The sequence below is a fragment of the Nannobrachium achirus genome (assembly GCF_963921795.1).
Source record: "Nannobrachium achirus genome assembly, chromosome: 20".
Lineage (NCBI taxonomy): Eukaryota > Metazoa > Chordata > Actinopteri > Myctophiformes > Myctophidae > Nannobrachium > Nannobrachium achirus.
Genome location: NC_137827.1, coordinates 26,108,938 through 26,128,980, shown reverse-complemented (window position 1 = coordinate 26,128,980; position 20,043 = coordinate 26,108,938). Strand labels below are relative to the sequence as shown.

At 40.5% G+C, this 20,043-nt stretch overlaps 2 protein-coding genes across 3 annotated transcripts in view; one reads left to right on the top strand and one right to left on the bottom strand.

Annotated features, from left to right (window-relative positions):
* The window catches only part of LOC308306307 (sorting nexin-14-like), a 450,899-nt gene that overhangs the window by 146,560 nt on the left and 284,296 nt on the right, over window positions 1–20,043 (top strand). The gene's annotated exons all lie outside the window — the stretch shown is intronic.
* myo6b (myosin VIb) overlaps window positions 1–20,043 on the bottom strand; it is a 63,081-nt gene that overhangs the window by 24,319 nt on the left and 18,719 nt on the right. For both annotated transcript variants that reach the window (XM_080750444.1, XM_080750445.1), the window contains exons 11-19: window positions 13,794–13,974; window positions 12,453–12,597; window positions 8,780–8,937; window positions 7,882–7,973; window positions 7,237–7,309; window positions 5,271–5,398; window positions 3,428–3,523; window positions 2,973–3,143; window positions 421–459 (exon numbers count right to left, since the gene is read on the bottom strand). In XM_080750444.1, the coding sequence (XP_080606570.1) occupies window positions 421–459; window positions 2,973–3,143; window positions 3,428–3,523; window positions 5,271–5,398; window positions 7,237–7,309; window positions 7,882–7,973; window positions 8,780–8,937; window positions 12,453–12,597; window positions 13,794–13,974 (1,083 nt within the window). The remainder of the gene's footprint in view (window positions 1–420; window positions 460–2,972; window positions 3,144–3,427; window positions 3,524–5,270; window positions 5,399–7,236; window positions 7,310–7,881; window positions 7,974–8,779; window positions 8,938–12,452; window positions 12,598–13,793; window positions 13,975–20,043) is intronic.

Here is a 20,043-nt window from a genome sequence, read left to right as displayed (position 1 = left end):
TACGAGGTTTCTGCCCGACAGTGACGATATTTAGTGATTACCGGTATGTTGCGAGGAAAACATTGAGATAATAGCCATTTTGGTAAGCACTGACTGAAAATAACTTTGTACTTAAGTTTAAAATGATACTAAATATTTTTTCAAGCGTCCAAATACATTTCTAATATTATCAAATTATCTCACGGCACCCCTGGACTGCCGTCACGGCACCCCAGGGTGCCCCGTCACCCACTTTGAAATCCCCTGCTGTAGCCCGCATCCAAATATTACTATATTGCTTCCATCATGTGGAATTTCAAAGACAAATATTTTCAAAGTACCCAGTGATTGACGTGATTTGTTTGATTTTCAACACATACATTTTAGCAGGAGTAATGTTAAAGTTCCAACTCCTCAGAATAAACATTGGACATTACTCACTGTGCTGCGAAGCTTCTCCAAGAGTAGATTCAGTTGAGTCTGTGAGCAAATAAAGAAAGGGAATATTTTTGATATTCTCTTGTCAGTCCCCTGAGAAAGTATTACAGTAAAAGCAACAACATTTTTTGCCATTTGTTGTGACACAGGATTCTATATTTAATGAGGAAAAAAACAACTCAAGCATCACAGTCAAGAGGTGAATTCCTGGATCAAACAGAGTTAAAAGTCATGCAAGGAAAAATGTGCATGGTTTTTAAGAAATAAATAAATAATCATCATCATCATCATCATCATCATCATCATCATCATCACAACAACAAAGGGTGTGAGTAGCAATTGAATGAATGAATAAATAAATACAAATGATTAGTGAATGAATGCAGCAACAATTGCTGCTTCTTTAATAGTCTTTGCCTTTGGCTTTTACCACATCACTGTAGACTGTCTACTCTACATGTTCTCTTTTAGGTTACAGTTAAACCAGATATGTGTCATTTACAATCAAGATACCCGGGCCTGATTCCAAGACACATTCCAGTTCTTTGAAGCATGCACACGTTCTTGCTACTGGTGTCCATGATTTATTCATAAAAACCGAGCAAGCAGATTAGTAATTAAGAAAATGGGTGCCATCCAGGAGGGTGGTATGAAATAGAGCATAGTTTAGGATGGATGAGCCTTTTATTGCATGTACTGTATGGTTGTAATTATAGTATGTGAACACTCAACACAACACAATTATGTTTCACTTCTCCCTACAAAGTCTGTCCACGTTCTGCCTTCAACAATTTTAAAGTTTAACTTTCCCTGCATATCTTGCTGATGCCTTTTTTGGCTCTGTAATGCACTTTGACGTACAGCCTGCTGTGCGTATGAACTGAAGACTCCACACAAATAAAGTGTATTCTCATGTATTATCTTCCTGCGGGAAAAAGTCCTCAGCGTTTGATTCTTTCTTTCTGTGTATTTTCTTTCCCTCCTGCTCTTTCCCCATCCTCTTTCTGTTATACCTCAAGCTGTCTTTTTCCAGCTTTATCCATCAAGGGAGGATTTCTCTGAGAAGAAAAGGTGGGGGACTGGCACAGGTCTAAGGAAGGCAGGAAGGAAGGAAGGAAGGAAGGAAGGAAGGAAGGAAGGAAGGAAGGAAGGAAGGAGGGAGGTAGAAGAGAGGTGTGAATGAAAGAGGAAAGGAGAAAGGTTACAGTTTGAAATTTGAAGAAGGAAATGTCTGCACAGAAGAAAAGAGGCCAGTATTTAACAGTGGGTGGATTATCATAGGATAAGCCAAAATATGTTTCTGTTATTCACCCTGTGTTGCCTTGAAAGATTTTTGTTTGTTTGTTGTTGGTTTTATTTTGCATGCCTCCACACAGTGAATGAAGAATCCCAAAACAGAAAAATGGGTTTTGTTTCCATTGCACACGGCCCGGTTTCAGACGAGGTTCCTGGAACCTTTTTTCGGTCCTGCTCTTGAGGTAGAACTAAACTTGAGTTCTGGGAACCTATGGGCGGGGCCAGCAGCGCTGCTGCTCTTTTTTGGGACCTTCCCGGTTAGTTCTGGTTATATGGAAACGTAAGTGGAACTTGGTCCCGTAACTTTGCAGGTTCGTGAAAGTTCTTTGTTCTGGAAAGTTCTGGTTCTAGTTCTGGGTCGGCCCTACAGTGGAAATGGGGCTATGCTTGATGAATTGAGGGTAATGAGGGCCAAGTCTCAAGGACAAACTAGTAGCAAGCCCAAGTGAGTGCATTTGTTTTAACTCAGCTCATGTAGGGATGGGACAATAATCGCTATTTTCGTTTATCGTGATAAAAAACACTCACGATAATCGTATGGTGGAGATTTAATTTATTGTGAAATCATTCTCCGTCATGCACTGGGATCAATTCACCTTTTATTTGCTGATTATTATAATTGGTAAAACGGATCTATAAATAACGTATTTGTCTTTTTCCCACTCTCTACCAAATCTCTTTGGCAAAAAATTGCTGATCTACAAGCTCACAACGCGTCGCAGTGACGCGTTGTGAGCTTGTAAATCAGTTATTTTTTTTGGCAAATGTTCTGCCCCAGGATAACATCGTAAATCGCTATTTTATTTTTTGTCACAATAATTATGATATGAAATTCCATCCCTCATGTTGAAATACACTCGCTCACGTAGGCACACTACTCCTTCAAGCATGGGACTGTTTATCCGGAAAGGTTTCCAAAAAAAAAAGTTCATTTTGACCGGATACATGAACCTTGAATTATACAGTACAAGAGTTCATAAAAGTTTTTGTTTGCTAAACTTGGACGCAGTTAATGTGAGAAAAAAAAACAACAACACTTAATTATCTAGGAATTCAAGGCAACACAGGGTGAATAATTCATAAACAAATTATCATTTTGTGGGTGAAATATTCCTATATAAGTGTCAAACAAAATAAAGGTTTTTAGAAGAAAAAAACACTCAACACCAACATAGTTGATTTGGTTTTGTTCTTGGGAGACATCCTCCAACCGTAAAACAAGACAACTTGAGAATCCCAAGACGTGTGAGCTCTCTCACCTTAAACTTGTTTCCAACGCTGATAAAGCCCAGTTTGCCAGCCTTCAGTTTGGAGTCCTTGGCATTGTTCGAGTTCTCAAACAGTTCTCGAACAAACTTATCCTTCGACTCGCTCACCAGGCACTCCAAGGACATGTGGAGGGCGTCGTTATTCTTCTCCACAAACCGGATCTAAGGACATTGTACACACACGTACACACGCACGCACACGCACACGCACACACACACACACACACACACACACACACACACACACACACACACACACACACACACAAATATTCAAATGCTGTCAGATATATTAAAATACACATACATGTGTAGAATTAACAAAGAGGATATTTTGTTTATTATTTTTACTTTATTTTCATCACAGAGCCCAGGGGGAATCTGGTCAACTAAGTATAGGGTTTAAGGGTTTAAGAATTCATCAGTAAAATCTGGGCTATAATTACCGTTTCATAGCACACCGCTCCAGCAAAATGCCTGATGATGAATCCTTCATCATCCCGGACATTCCTGTGAACAGCCAGTTTTGACTTCCTGGGGACCTGAGAGACGTAACGAGAAGTCATATGATAGATTGCACAGTCACTTCAATCCTGAAATGTGTGTCATATTCAATTTGATATCTATCAATCAGAAACCCAATATAGATTATTTGGTCCTCATATCCCTCTTAACACACTGAGTGCCTTTGATGAAACAATGATTTAATCGCAGAGTGCCACGCTATTTTATAGATTTTTCCTTATTTCTGAGGCTTGGGGTAAAAGTAGTCTGAGTAAATGTAATCTGAGTATTTCCTTAATTTTGTACTAATCTATTACTAAAGGTTTATGGGATGTACAGTACTGCACACACATTCTCAGAAACAAAAAGCGAATTAATACAAATCAAATTTACAGTTATTAAATGCTTTTGCCTGCATGAATAATCAAGTTTATTACAAGTCTGCAGTTCTACTAGACCAATTAGTTAAAGAGATAAAGCAATACAAGTCACCCCTGGAGAATTCCTTATTAAGATTATCTTTGATAAATCAGAGCAGTCATTAGACCTGCATTAGCTTTTAGAGTTTCTCTTGGTGTGTAAAAGTTTTTTGCACATATTTTAGCATCCACTATATTTAAAACTGTTCTGGACAATGACTGATAGTTTTGTGTAGCCGCTACAGTATATACTGTTAATTACAGTACATTTCTTTAGCACTGGCAATTTAATATGGTTTCCAGGCTAAGTTTTGTGTGCATTAAATGTACACTATTAATCTCCGTCCACAGAATGTGGTCACAGGCAGCCAGCTCCCGTATTCGGTCTTGAATTGATGTCAAGACTCGTTTCAAAAAGGATTTCACGCTTGAAAACGTACCACGAGCGAAAGGAACAATAGCTACAAAGAGATGGAGATAGAGGGAGGGCCTGGCGTCCTACGTCATCAGCGAAGAAGAACGTGCTGGTACATACAATGATCACGATGACGGCCAAACAACTCTCAGACCTCATTGTACGAGAACGATGTGAAAAGGATAATGAATCGATTGCAAATAAGAATGAATGTGATAAAAGAATGAAAGAGACAGAAAGAAGTAAAGAGACAGATTGAGAGGATATTAAAAGAAGGAGAATGAGGTAGGGCATTCACCAAATATTCAAATATTCAAATATCAAAGTCACTATTGGACGTTGTTCACCGAAGTCGAATATTCGCTTTTTTATTTTATTATTGTTTTCTCTTTAAAAAATATATAGTTTATAAAGCTTGGCTAGATAGGAAGTCATAAGAATGAGTTGTCAATTAATTTGTTAATGCTCTATACCAGGGGTTCTCAAACCTTTTTAGGCCCAAAATAAACACATTTGAACTGGGGACCCCCACCATGACAAGCACTTGGAATTGTAGGTATTACATTTAATGTGACTCGGTTCCACAGATAAATATTGTGAAAATAGCAAAATATGCTCACAACGCCAATATTCTCACAACGGGCGTTGTGAACATGTAGATCGGCTATTTTCACAATGTTCGCCTCTTGTACTTAATATTTGACAGTTTGGCCAGTCCTGTAGAATATTCGACTATTCGAATACTTTGCGGTAGAATAATTAGAATACTAAAAATCACTATTCGTGAATGCCCTAGAATGAGGTAGCTCAAGAGAGAGAGAGAGAGAGAGAGAGAGAGAGAGAGAGAGAGAGAGATAGACAGTGAAAGAGAGACAGAGAGAGAGAGAGAGAGAGACAGACAGACAGACAGACAGACAGACAGACAGACAGACAGACAGACAGAATTCTCACGGTCAGTCTGAAGTGGTCTTTGTGCTTGCTGTGTACAGCCAAGGTGAAGTGTTGGTCGCTGGCCTGAGGTAGACGGTTCTCTTCATCCAAGATATCCAGGACACCCACCAGCTTCGCCTCCACCAGGTCTACAGACAACGTCAACTCATTTCATTAATCATGCAAAGCAGCCATTACGACAATTATAAATTTAACAGTATAAATATTGTGTATCATAATTCCTACTTACAGTATATGTATGAGCATTCTAAGGTGGAGCTTGTCTTACACTTAAAGTGTCAAATGTGTCAGTATTTATTTTTATGTTGCATGTATATTTTTGTGCAACAGTATCCAGCGAAAGGGAATTTCAAGGAATCGGGACAGAACGTCTTCATCAAATTTGAGTCTCTCTTGGATGTTGCATTGAGATGCCATGTTTTTACCCTTTTTGTAAAAACATGCAACGAGGGCCAAGTCTTGGAAATTTCCACAGCGCATTGTTTGTGTCTGATCGTGAATATTCAGGCGCGGTGCATGTTCATCCGGATGTTCATTTAGCTGTATTTCTGAATTATTCATAATGGACGATGCTCTGAGATTCGAATACGACCTGATAGCAAGGACCTCTGAGAGAATTTGCATGAACAAGCATCTGTGCATAAATCCCGCAGATTGATGACTGAATTAATGTCACGGGCAAACGGTCATTTGCAAGTCATAAATGTTATTCACGGCTGTCAGTTAACCTCACACCTGAATAATCACAGCGTTTGAAATACAAATACAAACCACTTCACCTTCCCACACTGGCTACTTCAAAACCATCCATTCAGGGGATTCATTCAGGATCCGAGACAAACAACACAAACATTGGGAGGGGGGCATTGTTTGGCCTACTTTACAATGGGACAAAGGTAGACATATTGTTGTTGTCGGGTGGAAACCTTGTATGTCCAAAACCGTTTGTTTTGTATTCATAATTTTTTAAATGATTTAAACTAGAGAAAACAGCAGATCTACAAGCACACAACGCCTCGCACCGTGAGGCATTGTGTGCTTGCAGATCAGCTGTTTTCACTACTTTTGTGCAACGGTCTTGTGTGAGCAGTGTGTAAAGCAGTGCTTTACTTTGCGAAATAATTTACAAATTAGAAACTTGGAGATACGAGGTTTCTGCCCGACAACGACGATATAGAACCCACAAATGGCCATTAAGCATGCTCCCTTTAGATACACAGATACGTCAACATTGTGGATAATGAGACGCTAGTATTTCCATCGATCTGACAGGTGTATTTTCACCTGATGAATGGCCGCGGGCAAGAAGAATAGCCCAAATGACTGCCACAGGGGGGGTATTATGACAGTATGCTTCCATCATTCTCGCCGCGTCTGTGGCAAGGAGGGCTCCACAGACGCCTGCATCTCTGTCACTTGGTCTCGCATTCTATGAGTCCTCAAAGACATCGCTTCAGCTTAATGATGTGCCTGAATGTCACTCAGTGGTTCTCTGCCCTGGCACAACCACCCAATGTACTGCCTCCATGTCATTGATGTCAGCTTTTAGATATGGACAAACACGCAACACACACACAGACACACAGGCAGACACACACACACACACACACACACACGCGCGCACGCGCGCGCGCACACCGTTCCTCTTTCAGTCCCTTAAGAAAAGCAACTCGTTCAGGCATCGTGTTCACTCCATGGGCAAATCTAATCTAAATCAGCCTCTCCCGTGCCTCTGTTCTCTCAGTGACTCGATTTCACAGCGTGAAACAGTGAGCTCCCCTCGGGAACGGCTACCCTTAGTGCCCTGATGACTAGCGAAATCAAAAAGGTGTTGGTTTGATGTTACGGTGTATTATTTTTGACGCATACAGCAGGTAATTTTCGCCTACAATGTAGCTTCAAGCTCAGTGGGCACAACAGGGACATGTTATAGACAACAGAGAAGGCAGTTCACAGCAACACCTACCTATGCAGTCCTGGTTATCGACATAATGCACTTCGTTTACTCCAAGTCCTTCCTTTTGATACAGCTCTTGCTCCTAGACACAGAACTACACGTCAACAATCAAGGCCATGCTTTGCGCACCTTCTTGTAAAAACTCTTTGGATCTATGAACATGTTTTAATAAAATCTATGTTTGACTTCACTGTGTGGCTCCAGGATATTACACACTTACACAGGCTCCCTACACCTCAAAATAAATGATAAATACAAATCTTTGTTCTACTTCAAACAGACGACACTTTTGACACATAAGAAAGTGGATGAGATTAGAATTGTGGCAGTTTAATTGGAGACCTTGGAAACGCATGAAGCAAGAGATCACAGGAGAGAAGCAAGTCTCGCTGTGTCCCTTGAGAAATTATCAAGCTAATAAGAGCAGAGAGCAGAGGAGAGAGCGAGAGAGTGAGATAGAGATTGAGAGAGAGAGAGACAACTAACAAATAGAACAAGACACCCACAGAAAAAGAGAAAGAGTTCCAGAGTGTGGCCGCCACTTACTCAAGACTGGTAAAAGATTGCGTGAGTGGCAACGCTCGCAGCAGGTCTCCTAGGCTACTGAGACTAATCATGCTAAATTAGCTTAATTCATGTTTTTGCTGCACCCACCTCCTTGAGAATGCGCTCGTTGAAGAACTGCTGCAGTTTCTCATTGCAGTAGTTGATACAAAACTGCTCAAAGCTGTTGTGTTCGAAATACTCTGAGGGGATGGAAAAACAGAAGAGGGGTCGAAAACATTTGAATTAAGATGAATTTCCAGAAAGCCAAATTAGTATTAGAGGTGTGCGCGCTAATAAATGCAGTCACATGGATATTATTTTCTCGAGTGAACTGAAGTTAACGCTGTCGATGCAATCTAGGGTACTTAAACATAAGTGCAGGAAGAGACGAGAGTCTATTTGAACTCGACAACACAACACTGGGCTGTAAACAAGATGAACAATCTAAAGTAATAAAACAACACTGGACTTTTCTACACTGACTGAACCCATGCAAAAATGTATTACCTATGTTTTAAAATACATGCAAATTTAAGCAACAACAACCATCACATACTGTACAGTATATCACCCTTTCCAAACAATATACTTCCAAATACAGTTTTGACCAATGTTTGAAAAAGATATTATCTCAAATCTTTTTACTGAGTTAGAGTTAAGGTCTTTGCACACTGCTGCGTTTTTCGGGCCGAATATCGGAGTGAATTTCGGAGCGCGTGAATAAAAAAATCAACCTCACGTTATGTCAATCACGTTTGCACACTGCCGCCGGTTTCGTATTTATTTTCTGACCAGGGTTGATTTTATCCGATTTTCGCAGTGTCGCCACGGAGTGCCTTGCTCTCTCTCTCTTTCCTCTCTCTCTCCCTGGCCTCTGGATTTCGGATTTCCAAAACGCAACGAAAACACGCAGTGCAGTGTGCAACCAGCTTTCGAGGGGCTCAAATGTTCCCCTTGGTTTGGTTAATGTTCTATAGCTGCCTGTCAGAACAGTTTTTCGCCTTACCAAAACCAGCGATGTCCAGGACTCCAATGAAGTTGGAGGAACTCTCAAATGGGAAGCACTGGTTGACCCGTCTGACCACATGGTCAAACAGGCAGCTGTACACGGCTTTGGCCAGGGCATCACGGGCATTGTTTGCTTGTTCCACCCTCAGAGGCACCCTGGGGAGACAGACAAAGTGGAGCATTTGGTTGTTGTCGGGCAGAAACCTTGTATCTCCAAGTTTCAAACGTGTACGTTTTTTCGTAAAGTAAAGCCCTGCTTCATCTTACAAGGCTGTCACACATAAGTGAAAATAGCAGATCTACAAGCACACACCGCCTCACACCGCGAGGTGTGCTTGTCTATTTTCACAATTTTAAATAATTTTTAAACGATAAATACAAACCGGACGGTTTTGGACATACATGGTTTCCACCCGACAACAACGATTTGCAAGTCCATCAGAAATTGGAACATGCTTACTTAGTAAAGGTTCTACGGGCATTAATGGGTCAGTTCTTGAAGAATAGCATTCATTAACGCACCTTTGTTTCTCCCACTGATCTTTACATTATAGCTGGGTGAGCACTTTTAAATGAGGGATTCTGAGACAAAGGTGAGACATTAAAACTGGATATGGACCTCTGAACCCTGCTTGAATCTCTAATGTCTCTTTAACACCATTTTGTTTCAATTATTCAGCAGGGCTCAACGTATGAACCGAGCGCAGTTCCACAGGGAACTGGAGTTCAACTCAGCAAGTCCGTTTTAAAGACGGTGCTTAGTTTAAAAAGTCAATTTCAAGCAAAGGCATGCAGGCCTTTATCCAGTAAGTAAGTATCCTAGTAAAGTGTGGTTATTTTCTCAGAAGTGACTTGCTTACAGTGCATTAACAGAACGCACTCCCTAACCACATCAAACAGACCCACACCCTCCCATCCTGCAAAACAGCCCTCAAAACCCACCTCTTTAGAACAGCTAGAAACATATAATGTATATTCTGTACTGTACGTTCTCATCAATAATGCAGCAGTGGTCCATTGTCACTCAATCTCAAATATAAAGCATTTGCAGAATGTTGAGCTTTTCACTCTTTCAGAACCACTGGAAGTTCAGTGCAATCATTGAGAGAAACCCACAAAGAGCATGTAAGGGCATTAATTTACCCTTCAAAGTTTTGTCTATTTTACCCATGGTTTATACCACTGTTTCTCAACGTCGGCTCATTTGCACTCTCTAGGAGTTAAATTAACACGTATATAGGGGTTCCAGATATTTAAAATAATAATAATAATGGTACCAAATGGGGGTCCATGGTCTAATGCATATCAAACTAGGGATCCTTGAAATGACAAAGGTTGAGAATCACTGGGTTATACTTCATATACAAAGCCTTACAGTACTGTATACCAGTAAGACGCCTAAGGGCGAAAAGCGACCTCGCCATCTGTCTTGGTCATTCTGTTAGTGTGGTTCTCCTAACAGGGCATCATCTGGGATACAATCCCTTTTATGCCCATATATGGAGAAGGAGATCCCTGCTCTGAGTATCTGACATCACTGCGCTGTCACCTGTTTATGCCCATATATGGAGATCCCTGCTCTGAGTATCTGACATCACTGTGATGTCACCTGTGATGTCACAGTGATGTGTCAGGGGAACCACAGTGTCAGACGTTACCCGACATATACGGTTAAGCTGTGACGGTTCTGATAGTAAACTGAACAGGCAGGTTACTGACTAATCCGAATTAGCAACTACCACTAGCACCACCCCAACCCCCAAAGTCATCCTCAACCTCCACAGGGTGGGGCGGATCATTGTGGGGTTTCATGACAGAGCCCAGCCCCCTCTCTTCTCCCCACCTGCTCTCCAGCCGCCAGGCTCTGTACTGTACTGCAGCCATTCCCTCCCGTCTCCTCGGATGAAGTCTGCATAATTTATGTGGAGAAAACACTTCCAGGCCCGGGCCAGCATCTGGCCTTCCTGAAATATTCATCCGCTAAACCTGGCCCCATCATTCAAACACCACACACCACCACTATCATTGTACTGCACTCTACTGTATAGTCCTTGTTTTGACCAAGAAATGTTACCATAAACTGTAGAAGAAAAAATTGTCGGGATTACGCCGGTAATGAAGAAAGAATTATGAGAATACCCCAAAACAATCTCATATTACCACAAATCTTTCATATTCGGATTGTACCGTCATTATAAAACTTTAATTGCCGTGGTACACTATAGTAAGTGAGCAGCAGTGTTCCAGTCATAGACCATATGCCCATGTGAATATGCCATTTATGTTATATACATATAGAGATGTACAGTGTATGCTGTTTGCTTTTGCACAGATAAGTAGGTATTTTATTAAGATAGTTTATAATTTAGATACTAGGTTTGACGTTTACCTGGTATCCAAGTTACTTAGTAGCACGTACTATAGCTGTTCTAGAATTAGCTTCTCTATTTACTTGATGCAGTTTATTTGACTAGAGCTCATGCTGCTTACTCCACAACTCTGGATATGAGCTTCTGCTCCAGTAAATGCCTAAATTGCACATTGACATAATCTCTCATCAATGTGATATTCTCCATTTACTAAATCCCTGCTTAATCCAAAATGTAACAGGCTTAATACAATCTCAGGCTTTGCCATCTAGTGCAATCTTCATAAAGAAGTCTTACCACGGCACGCCATGACCTCGGATAAGGACAGCAGGGTTACTTGGCGGCAACTGCCAAGCAACTGCCAGTGTCATTTTAACACTATCACCATCTAAAGACGATTAGCGATCTCAACCACTTAAGCCCTATTTTATACTGTGATGTACCACGGTGGCGTGCAGAGAAAAGAGCCAATTTGCAAGCTCATGCAGATTAGTTTGCCATTGCTCCTGCAAGTGATGCGCTGTGAGCTTTTAGAGAGATCGTTTTCACTCATTCTTGATCATTTTCGCCATGTCATTACATGCCCAAAATAAGGAGAAGAGGCTGAAAGTGGTTACGGTGCCTCCTTAAATAAAGGTTGGCTCTGCAAAGCATTGTGTCAGAAACCAAATGAAACCACAGAGCAGCAAATTGCTATTTAGTCCCTTTCCCACTAACACATTTTCAAAGAGCATAGAAGGAGTCAATGTGAGAAACTGGTTATTGGTTTGTAGGTCTTCTTAACTGGTAACAGCTTTTCCACTAAGGTGGGTCAGACAAGTTAAAATTGCTGCATGTCAACAGCTCTCATCAAATAGGATCAATATGCACCACCAACTAGCCCAGTGGTTCTCAACCTTTTCAGGCTGCGACTGCCAAAATAATCATATTTTAACTGGGGACCCCCACCCTGACGAGCACTTGGAGTTGTAAGACTTGAGGCATTACATTTTGGTACGGTTCGATTGTGAAAACTCGAGACGTTGTGAGCATGTATCTCGGCTATTTTCACAATTTCTGCCTCTAATATTTGACAATTTGGCCAATGTTTAATTTGTCATTTTAGAGGTATTAAAACGTCCTTAAATTATACTTTAAAAATGTGCTATACACTTAAACTTTATGTTGGTTTGATTACTGTTGAGTGAGAAAACAATGTTGCACATTAAGCTAATCATCTGAGGACCATTTGGGGGGCCCTGACCCACAGGTTGAGAACCACTGTGTTCTGAACTAGCCTACTATGCATGCCACTGTTCTTACTTGATTACTGTTCCTTTGGCGCCCCCTGCTGTCGTCAGCATGACCCTGGTGGTGAGGCTGACCTGAAGGTCATCCTGGTCCAAGCCCAAGAGGTCGGCACAGTATTGCAGAGATGAGCCGGACTGATTATGCAACACACACCCGCCTGAAGAACGCACACACACGCACGTACACACACACACACACACACACACACACACACACACACACATTGATTGCAAATTGCAAATTATATCAACCTCATCCCTAAATTAACAATGTGCAATTGGCAAAACTCGAATTTATAGTAAAAAACTGTTCTTCTCCTTCCCGATTCTTACTTTTAAATGGATTTTACAGAGTTAGCTTTCACAGAACATCATTGCTCTGCAATACATCAGCCTGACGGGGTGATGACTGTTTGTTGGCTATAGCTTCACAGGGCACAGAGACCACCTACCGCACTGTATCTTCTACTCTACAGTATCAAACAAGATAACTGGATGGCATCAGAGCTGGCATTGACAGCTCTTACAGTAATAAGTCCCACTGTGGCTGTGCAGAGGAGGACACTGTTTCTATTTCAGTTCATGTACCGGATTGGTGCATAAGCCGCATTTATACTGGCTCTGCCAAGAATTGTAAGATTGTATCTGTTATCTTTTGTGCGAAAGGTAATTAATTAACGAATAATTGCAGATCTCCAAGCACACAACATGTCACGTTGCAACACGCCGTGGGCTTGTACTGCTGTGAGCTTGTAGATCTACTATTTTCAGTTGCTATATTTCGTTGCACAACTTGCACTGCCAAAATGTATATGAGGACATATTTCTATTTATTTCTATTTATTTTAAACATAATTATGTTTTATGCCTTTATTTATAGGACAGTAGACTGATAGGAAATGCGAAGAGAGATGGGAGTGACACGCAGCACAGGTAGTCGAGGTTGGGAATCAAACCAGCGACACCCTTTCAGGCTACACTGAGCATATGTGGTATACGCCTGGACCGGTAGACCAGCGGGTGCCCCCTTTTTTTATATACTTTTAAGGGTGTTAGAGAGCCAAGGCAAGTACAAAGACAGTGATATACTGTAGACAGATAAAGACTCAGAGAAATAGACAGAGAGAGAGAGAGAGAGAGCGAGAGAGAGAGAGAGAGAGAGAGAGAGAGAGAGAGAGCTAGAACCTTTGTGCAGTTATGAATTATTACTGATGTGACATACTGTCACATTCTAGTAATTTTAAGTTTTTAATGTAACTCTTTTTGTATGTCTGTCCATCTATTTACAGAATACACAGGTGCGTAGTTATTCCTCTCTTCTAACACATACAGTAGGAATTAAACAGCATCTCACCTGAGCTACTTCCTGTGTCCTCAAAGTCGATGTTGCCCAGGTGCAAAACCCCGGCAACCACCCTGAAGAGGTCCAGCTTCTCTGCGTCGTCCAGGCCGATCCTCTTCATGGCCCCACACATCCTGTTGAAGTCCCCCAGGTCATCAAGAAGAGGGTCTTTCAGAGCACCTGCCTTTAGATGCTGGGAAGGCGGTATACAGTAGATTAGTCCATCCATAAGACATCAGAGAGAGACAGAGAGAGCAAGAGAGCAAGAGAGCTTTAACGAGGTGGTGCCATAGTTTTGTACTTTTTCTGTTTTGCATGTGTCAATGGAGTAAACAATACTCTAAAAGACACCCAGGTGTGGTTATAATATACAAAAATGTCTTCCCTGTGTATTTCTGGTTTCTTCTTGAAAAGGCCCAATTGAAATACACAATGATATAATGACATCATATCATCATTCCTCCCCTTTTTACCATTCACCACCCACCTGAAAACCAGGAATACCAAATGAACAGGTGGGTTTGGCCACATTAAAAAAATATATATATTTTCATCCAAGTATAATCATAATACCCAATGATCATGTTTTAGGGGGGGAATAAATCACGGCACCCTGTCTTTAATAATTATTGTAATTGATTAAATGCAGACACAGTAGAATAAAAACGAAAGGTTCTCAATCATGAGCACTATCCTCAGTGGGAATAAACATCACCCACATACCATAACAGATTTTTCTGTACAGTTTGTCAACTGTACTACTTGGTAAGGCAATGGAACAATATTTAAAGTTGGAATCTATTAAACAATATGACAATTGAAACTAACCTCAAATAACTTACAATAACGTACTGTACAAAGCTATGTCTTATTAAAAGAGCCACCACCATCACCACCACACACCACCACACACACATCACACAGAACCCTAGCAAGGCTGTTCCACTACAGTGTAATGATACCGTACATACAGAGTAGTTCTTTCTTTACGCTGGACATGCAAGATACTGTAGAATGTCACTGGAAGACCTCAGAACACATTTAAATCAGGAATAATCGGGAATCAAGTGGTGTGCTCTGCTTCAGCTAAAGCAATGTTATATATTTTACTGATTTATTATTATTTTTTAATTTACTATAGCCAATCACCCCCCCCCCTTTTCTCCTAATTTAGTCAGCAATTAAGTTATAGCTGGCTTACAGTGACATTCTAAAGCTTGAAATACTGAAAACCAGAACATAACATAATCATTTTATTTTGCCCACACATCACACACACACTCTATAGACACAATAAAGTCCTTAAAGCGTTCATTTAAATCTGAGCGTACAAATGGGTTCCGTTTGTGTACTCTTTGAGTTAAATGAACCGAACGGACTGTGTACCTCCATGCGGACAGAGAGGAAGCATGCACTCTCATTTCCTGTTTGCTCTGCAAACAGCCTCATGTAAAATATGAGCATCTCAGTGTTTACACTGAAGAAGATAATTACACCCAGGGTCCAGGTACATTTCCTGTCAGTTACTGATATTCACCCACACTGCAAAGGGAAATGAACTTGGACCCGTTTAGAATGTTGAAAATGTCTGTGTGTTACAAAGAGCAGAGAACAGTATTTCCTGCTAAGAAAAAACAAACAAACATAAGATCACCTTATCGTCCTATTTACCACCGACGTGAGGGGATGGAAAGATACACAAATCACTTCATTAGTCATTATGCAACGTTATTGACACATACAGTAGTAGCTCACTTCCAGCAGAGCCGGATCTACTATAGGCCTCGTCGGGCATATGCCCTGGGGCACACATGCCAATGGGGCACACATTGAGAGAGAAAATAAAACTTAAAATACGGAAATTCGCCCTTTGAAGCATGGATTCTAACCCAATCGCCTTTTTGACCCTTTGAAGCACCCATAGCATGGCCTCTAAACCAATCACAGCGCCGGGGGGGCGGGAGGTTTAGGGCAACTGGTTTGCATTCCCTTAGATGTCTTTCTCAACCAATCACAGTCAGTGACTGAACGTCTGTTTCCTGAAGCACGCTGTAAACAAACACAATGACACCAGTGTATCGAAATACTCAAATTAAACAGCTGTTTCACAGATTTTACCACCTTGGATTAACTACAGACATCGGCAGGACTTTTACTTTTACATTTACGATACCTACCTACGTACTAACGTTTTCGGCGATGTTATACAAGGCTGGATGACACATTGTTGTGTGTGCACCTGTGTCAGTAATGTGGGGACATCTGATCACCTCCATATACAATTGCATATTTTGGCACAAGGTAAGACATACGGTATGGCTTTATTTAACTGTGCACTGTTATCCTGTCTTTTTTCTCCTTTGTGTGTGTGTGTGTGTGTGTGTGTGTGTGTGTGTGTGTGTGTGTGTGTTAAATGTGAATGCAAATAAAGATGTTAAAATGTGTGTGTGTGTGTGAGAGAGAGAGAGAGTGAGTGAGTGTCTGTGCTTCTTGGCCTACCTATACGTTCTTTTTCTTACATTACTATTTCTATGCGTTTGATATTGATGTATTACCTTGCTTATTGTATATCGCTCTGAAAGCATCTGCTAAATGCCTAAAGTGTAAATTGTGAGTGTGTCAGGGTTGCCATGTCTGCTTGGGCTTATCGTTCTGGTGGCTGCTTTTTTTGGTCTGTAACCATTAATCTCATGCAAATCTATGGTGTTTAGAGCATAGTGAAATAAATACTTTGAAGTGTGTGTGTGTGTGTGTGTGTGTGTGTGTGTGTGTGTGTGTGTGTGTGTGTGTGTGTTGCCATGTCTGCTTATTATAAGCAACTTTGGACTTATTTTTCTGTAAAGTTGCTTGTAAATATTTGTAGTTGCTGGTTGCTTTTTTTGGTCTGTTATGGTATCATATTTGTTGAATTTGTACGGCCAATAAATCTATGGTGTTTAGATCCATAGTAAAATAAATACATTGAAGGTGTGTGTGTGTGTGTGTGTGTGTGTGTGTGTGTGTGTGTGTGTGTGTGTGTGTGTGTCTGTGTGTGTGTGTGTGTGTGTGCGTGCGCGCATGCATGTGTGTGCGCGCTTGTGTGGGGAGTGGGGGGGCACTAAGCTGAGATCGCCCTGGGGCTCCTCACAGGGTTAAGCTGGCCCTGACTTCCAGACACAGAGTGAAGGCTTCACTGCTGTGGGTTCCACACCCACTAACTGTCACTGTCACAGTCTCAGACTTTTGTCTCATTGATTGTAGCATCTAGGTCTTGTATTTCTGTGTATGTTGTTCTCTAGTCTAGGTTTTCTTTTTTTTTTACATATATGTTTCTCTTTGCACCAGCTGTATCTATCTCATTTGTAATCAACCCCTGTGTATATCAGTCTTGTTCCCTCAGTCAGTCCTTGTTGCGTGTATTTTAGACAGTTTGTCTGAAATGTACTTGTCTTTGTCCTATATTAAACACCAGTCCTGGCCTTGTTTAGATCCTATACTACCTGCCAAATGCTGTTTGCATTTGGGTTCTCACCACATCAGTACGTGACGCTAACCTCAATGTCATTAGGAAAAGCTGATGGAAGCATACCCCAGACAATTGCAACAACATGATGGAGAACCAAGAAATGCATTCACTCTGTGAAATGGCAAATGGCTGTTGGTAAAACCTTGATTTGATAACTGGGGGGAAAACAACGGTGGTGACAGACTAGTGGATCCCCAGGGCTGGCCTGCTAATGTTACATACTGCTAAGTCTATACAGGAGGTAGGCCTGCAGTATACACGGTAAAATCCTCAGTGTTAATTTAACTCCAGGGTGTACTCATTTGTGGAAACATTTGTACACTCTGAGTTCATTAAGATTGAGGTATGTACTGCGTAATGAAAAGTAGAAAACCTGTTACCAAAGTGAAAAAGTCAATTTAAAGTTTCAAGTGAAATGAATACATTCACTAGATAATAAGTCCCCATGGGAGTGAAAAGCTAAAATTATTCTCAGAAAAAGTTTCTAAAAGTGAGATTAATTGCTCACTTCCTGGAGGCAACAATGTCCTGATATACAAATATAACATCATTCATCAAATTTGCAAACATGCACAGTCTTTTCTTTTCTTTGCATAAACCATTTGTTGAGGATTTATTGGGTTTAATTTAACTTTCCCACTGCATTTCCATAATAGTAGCAGTTTGCCGGTACAACATTTTCTCCGATTCTTTACCATCTGCCAGAATACCAGGGATAGTTGAGATACTATTACTGTACCTAAATATTTTGGTCAAGAAATGAATGATCTTTTACATCACAATTTCCATTTTGTTTCCCTTATTACGATGTCAACAATTTAGGCTTCCATCAGACTCTGATCCAGAGCAATGCGGAGTGCATGATCAGAGTAAATGAATCAGTAAAATGTACCCCAAGGTAGCGACTGCGTCTCATAGCTGTACTGTGGAACTGTTCCCAAACGAGCAATCACTCATTATTTAATATGTTAGCCTAGCGATGATTCTCTATTATTCTGTAAAGGCGTCAAGAGACCCATGCTTATGTAGTCATAAGCAATGCTTGTTGTTTTTACATCCCCTACTATTTGCTATATTTTTTTGTTTTGTTCAGTTTTTTTGAGTATGTGCGTATATAGGTATTTACGTGTGTGTGTGTGTGTGTGTGTGTGTGTGTGTGTGTGTGTGTGTGTGTGTGTGTGTGTGTGTGTGTGTGTGTGTGTGTGTGTGTGTGTGTCTGTGTGTGTGTGTGTGTGTGTGTACCAGTTTATATATATATATATATATATATATATATATATATATATATATATATTACGGTTATTATTATTATTACTTTCTTCTTTTCATTCTTGAATTCAGCTAACATTCTTTGTCTTTAACGTAATATTCAGTACTACTATTAACTAGTGTATGTTATGTATGTATGCATGTATGTATGTAAGTATGTATGTACTGTATGTTTTTATGTGTAGGACTAGGAGCCATGTATTCATTTTGTATGTGTGTGTGTTGGAAGGGGGTTGGGGGGAGGGAAGAGGGCTATTGTTGTTGGAACATTATTTCATGATATACAGTATGTGTTACTGATGTTTCTTTACAAGACCAATACAATACTGTATGTTTACAAAAATAGCATGAACCCAAGTCAAAAGGGTAAATAGTCATGTAAATAGAATGGAAAGAAAACCTATTTAGTGCTACAAAGTAACTAGGATACCAGGTTTCACACTAGTCATGACATCACTGGTAAATGTAACACCATGTAAAGCCTGTACATGCCAGGTTGCAATTAATTAATCACAGATTAACACCCCCCAAATAAACAAGCAATAAAACAAAACATAAACATGTGATACAAATTTATGAATAATAACTATTCTGCTCTTGCTTTTTTAGTGGTCAGCTTAGCAGATAGCTAACATGATATGATCCCTTGTAGAAGAAAGACCCAGGAGACCGGAGTGTAGTATAGGCCTTTTAGTTAAAGCATCATATCTTTTTTGTAAAACTGTGAACATAAAACATAAACATACATTCAGAATACTGTAAACTACATACTGTACATCATCATACTGCTACAGTACATAAGACAAAATGAGAAAATGTGTAGCCTGATATGTGGCTTACAGGCCTACTTAGTATCCAAGCTTAGTTAGTGATACAATGCCACTAATTAACATCCAACAATGAACAGAACCATCACACTAAAGCAGTCTTAAACTGACAATGCATAATATATCAAAGTATACATTTGCATGTTACATTCAAAATAAACTTACAGGTTTAGACCTTCAAAGTCCACAAAGTAGAAAAGTGGCAAGCTTGGAGCCTGCAGTGAGTGTTTGTTTGTCATGTGCTCTGATACTGTTTGACATGGCTGTCTGGAAACACTGAGCTGAACTGACTACGGCAAGACCGGAGGGTCAAAAAGAACAGTACAGAAAAGGCAAAAACATTAAATGCAATACAACATTCCACCACTAGGTGTCATCGAAAATAAACATGCTGGGGCAGAACACTCCCCGCCTGGTATTATAAGATACCACTATATCCCTTTACTGAGGAGCAGTACAACATCTGAAACAGGTCTGGAATAAACCTTAAGGGTATGCTGTCTTTTGATCTTAACATTCACTTTTTGAATGCTGCCATCATGGTTTGCTCTGTCAGACTTCCACTTCTTGCGGCGCTGGCATGTCCAGCGTTTCTTATCAGCATAGCCACTGCTAGTCTTTTGCAATGAGGTGGTCCAGGGTTTGAAGATGTCAAGTCCAA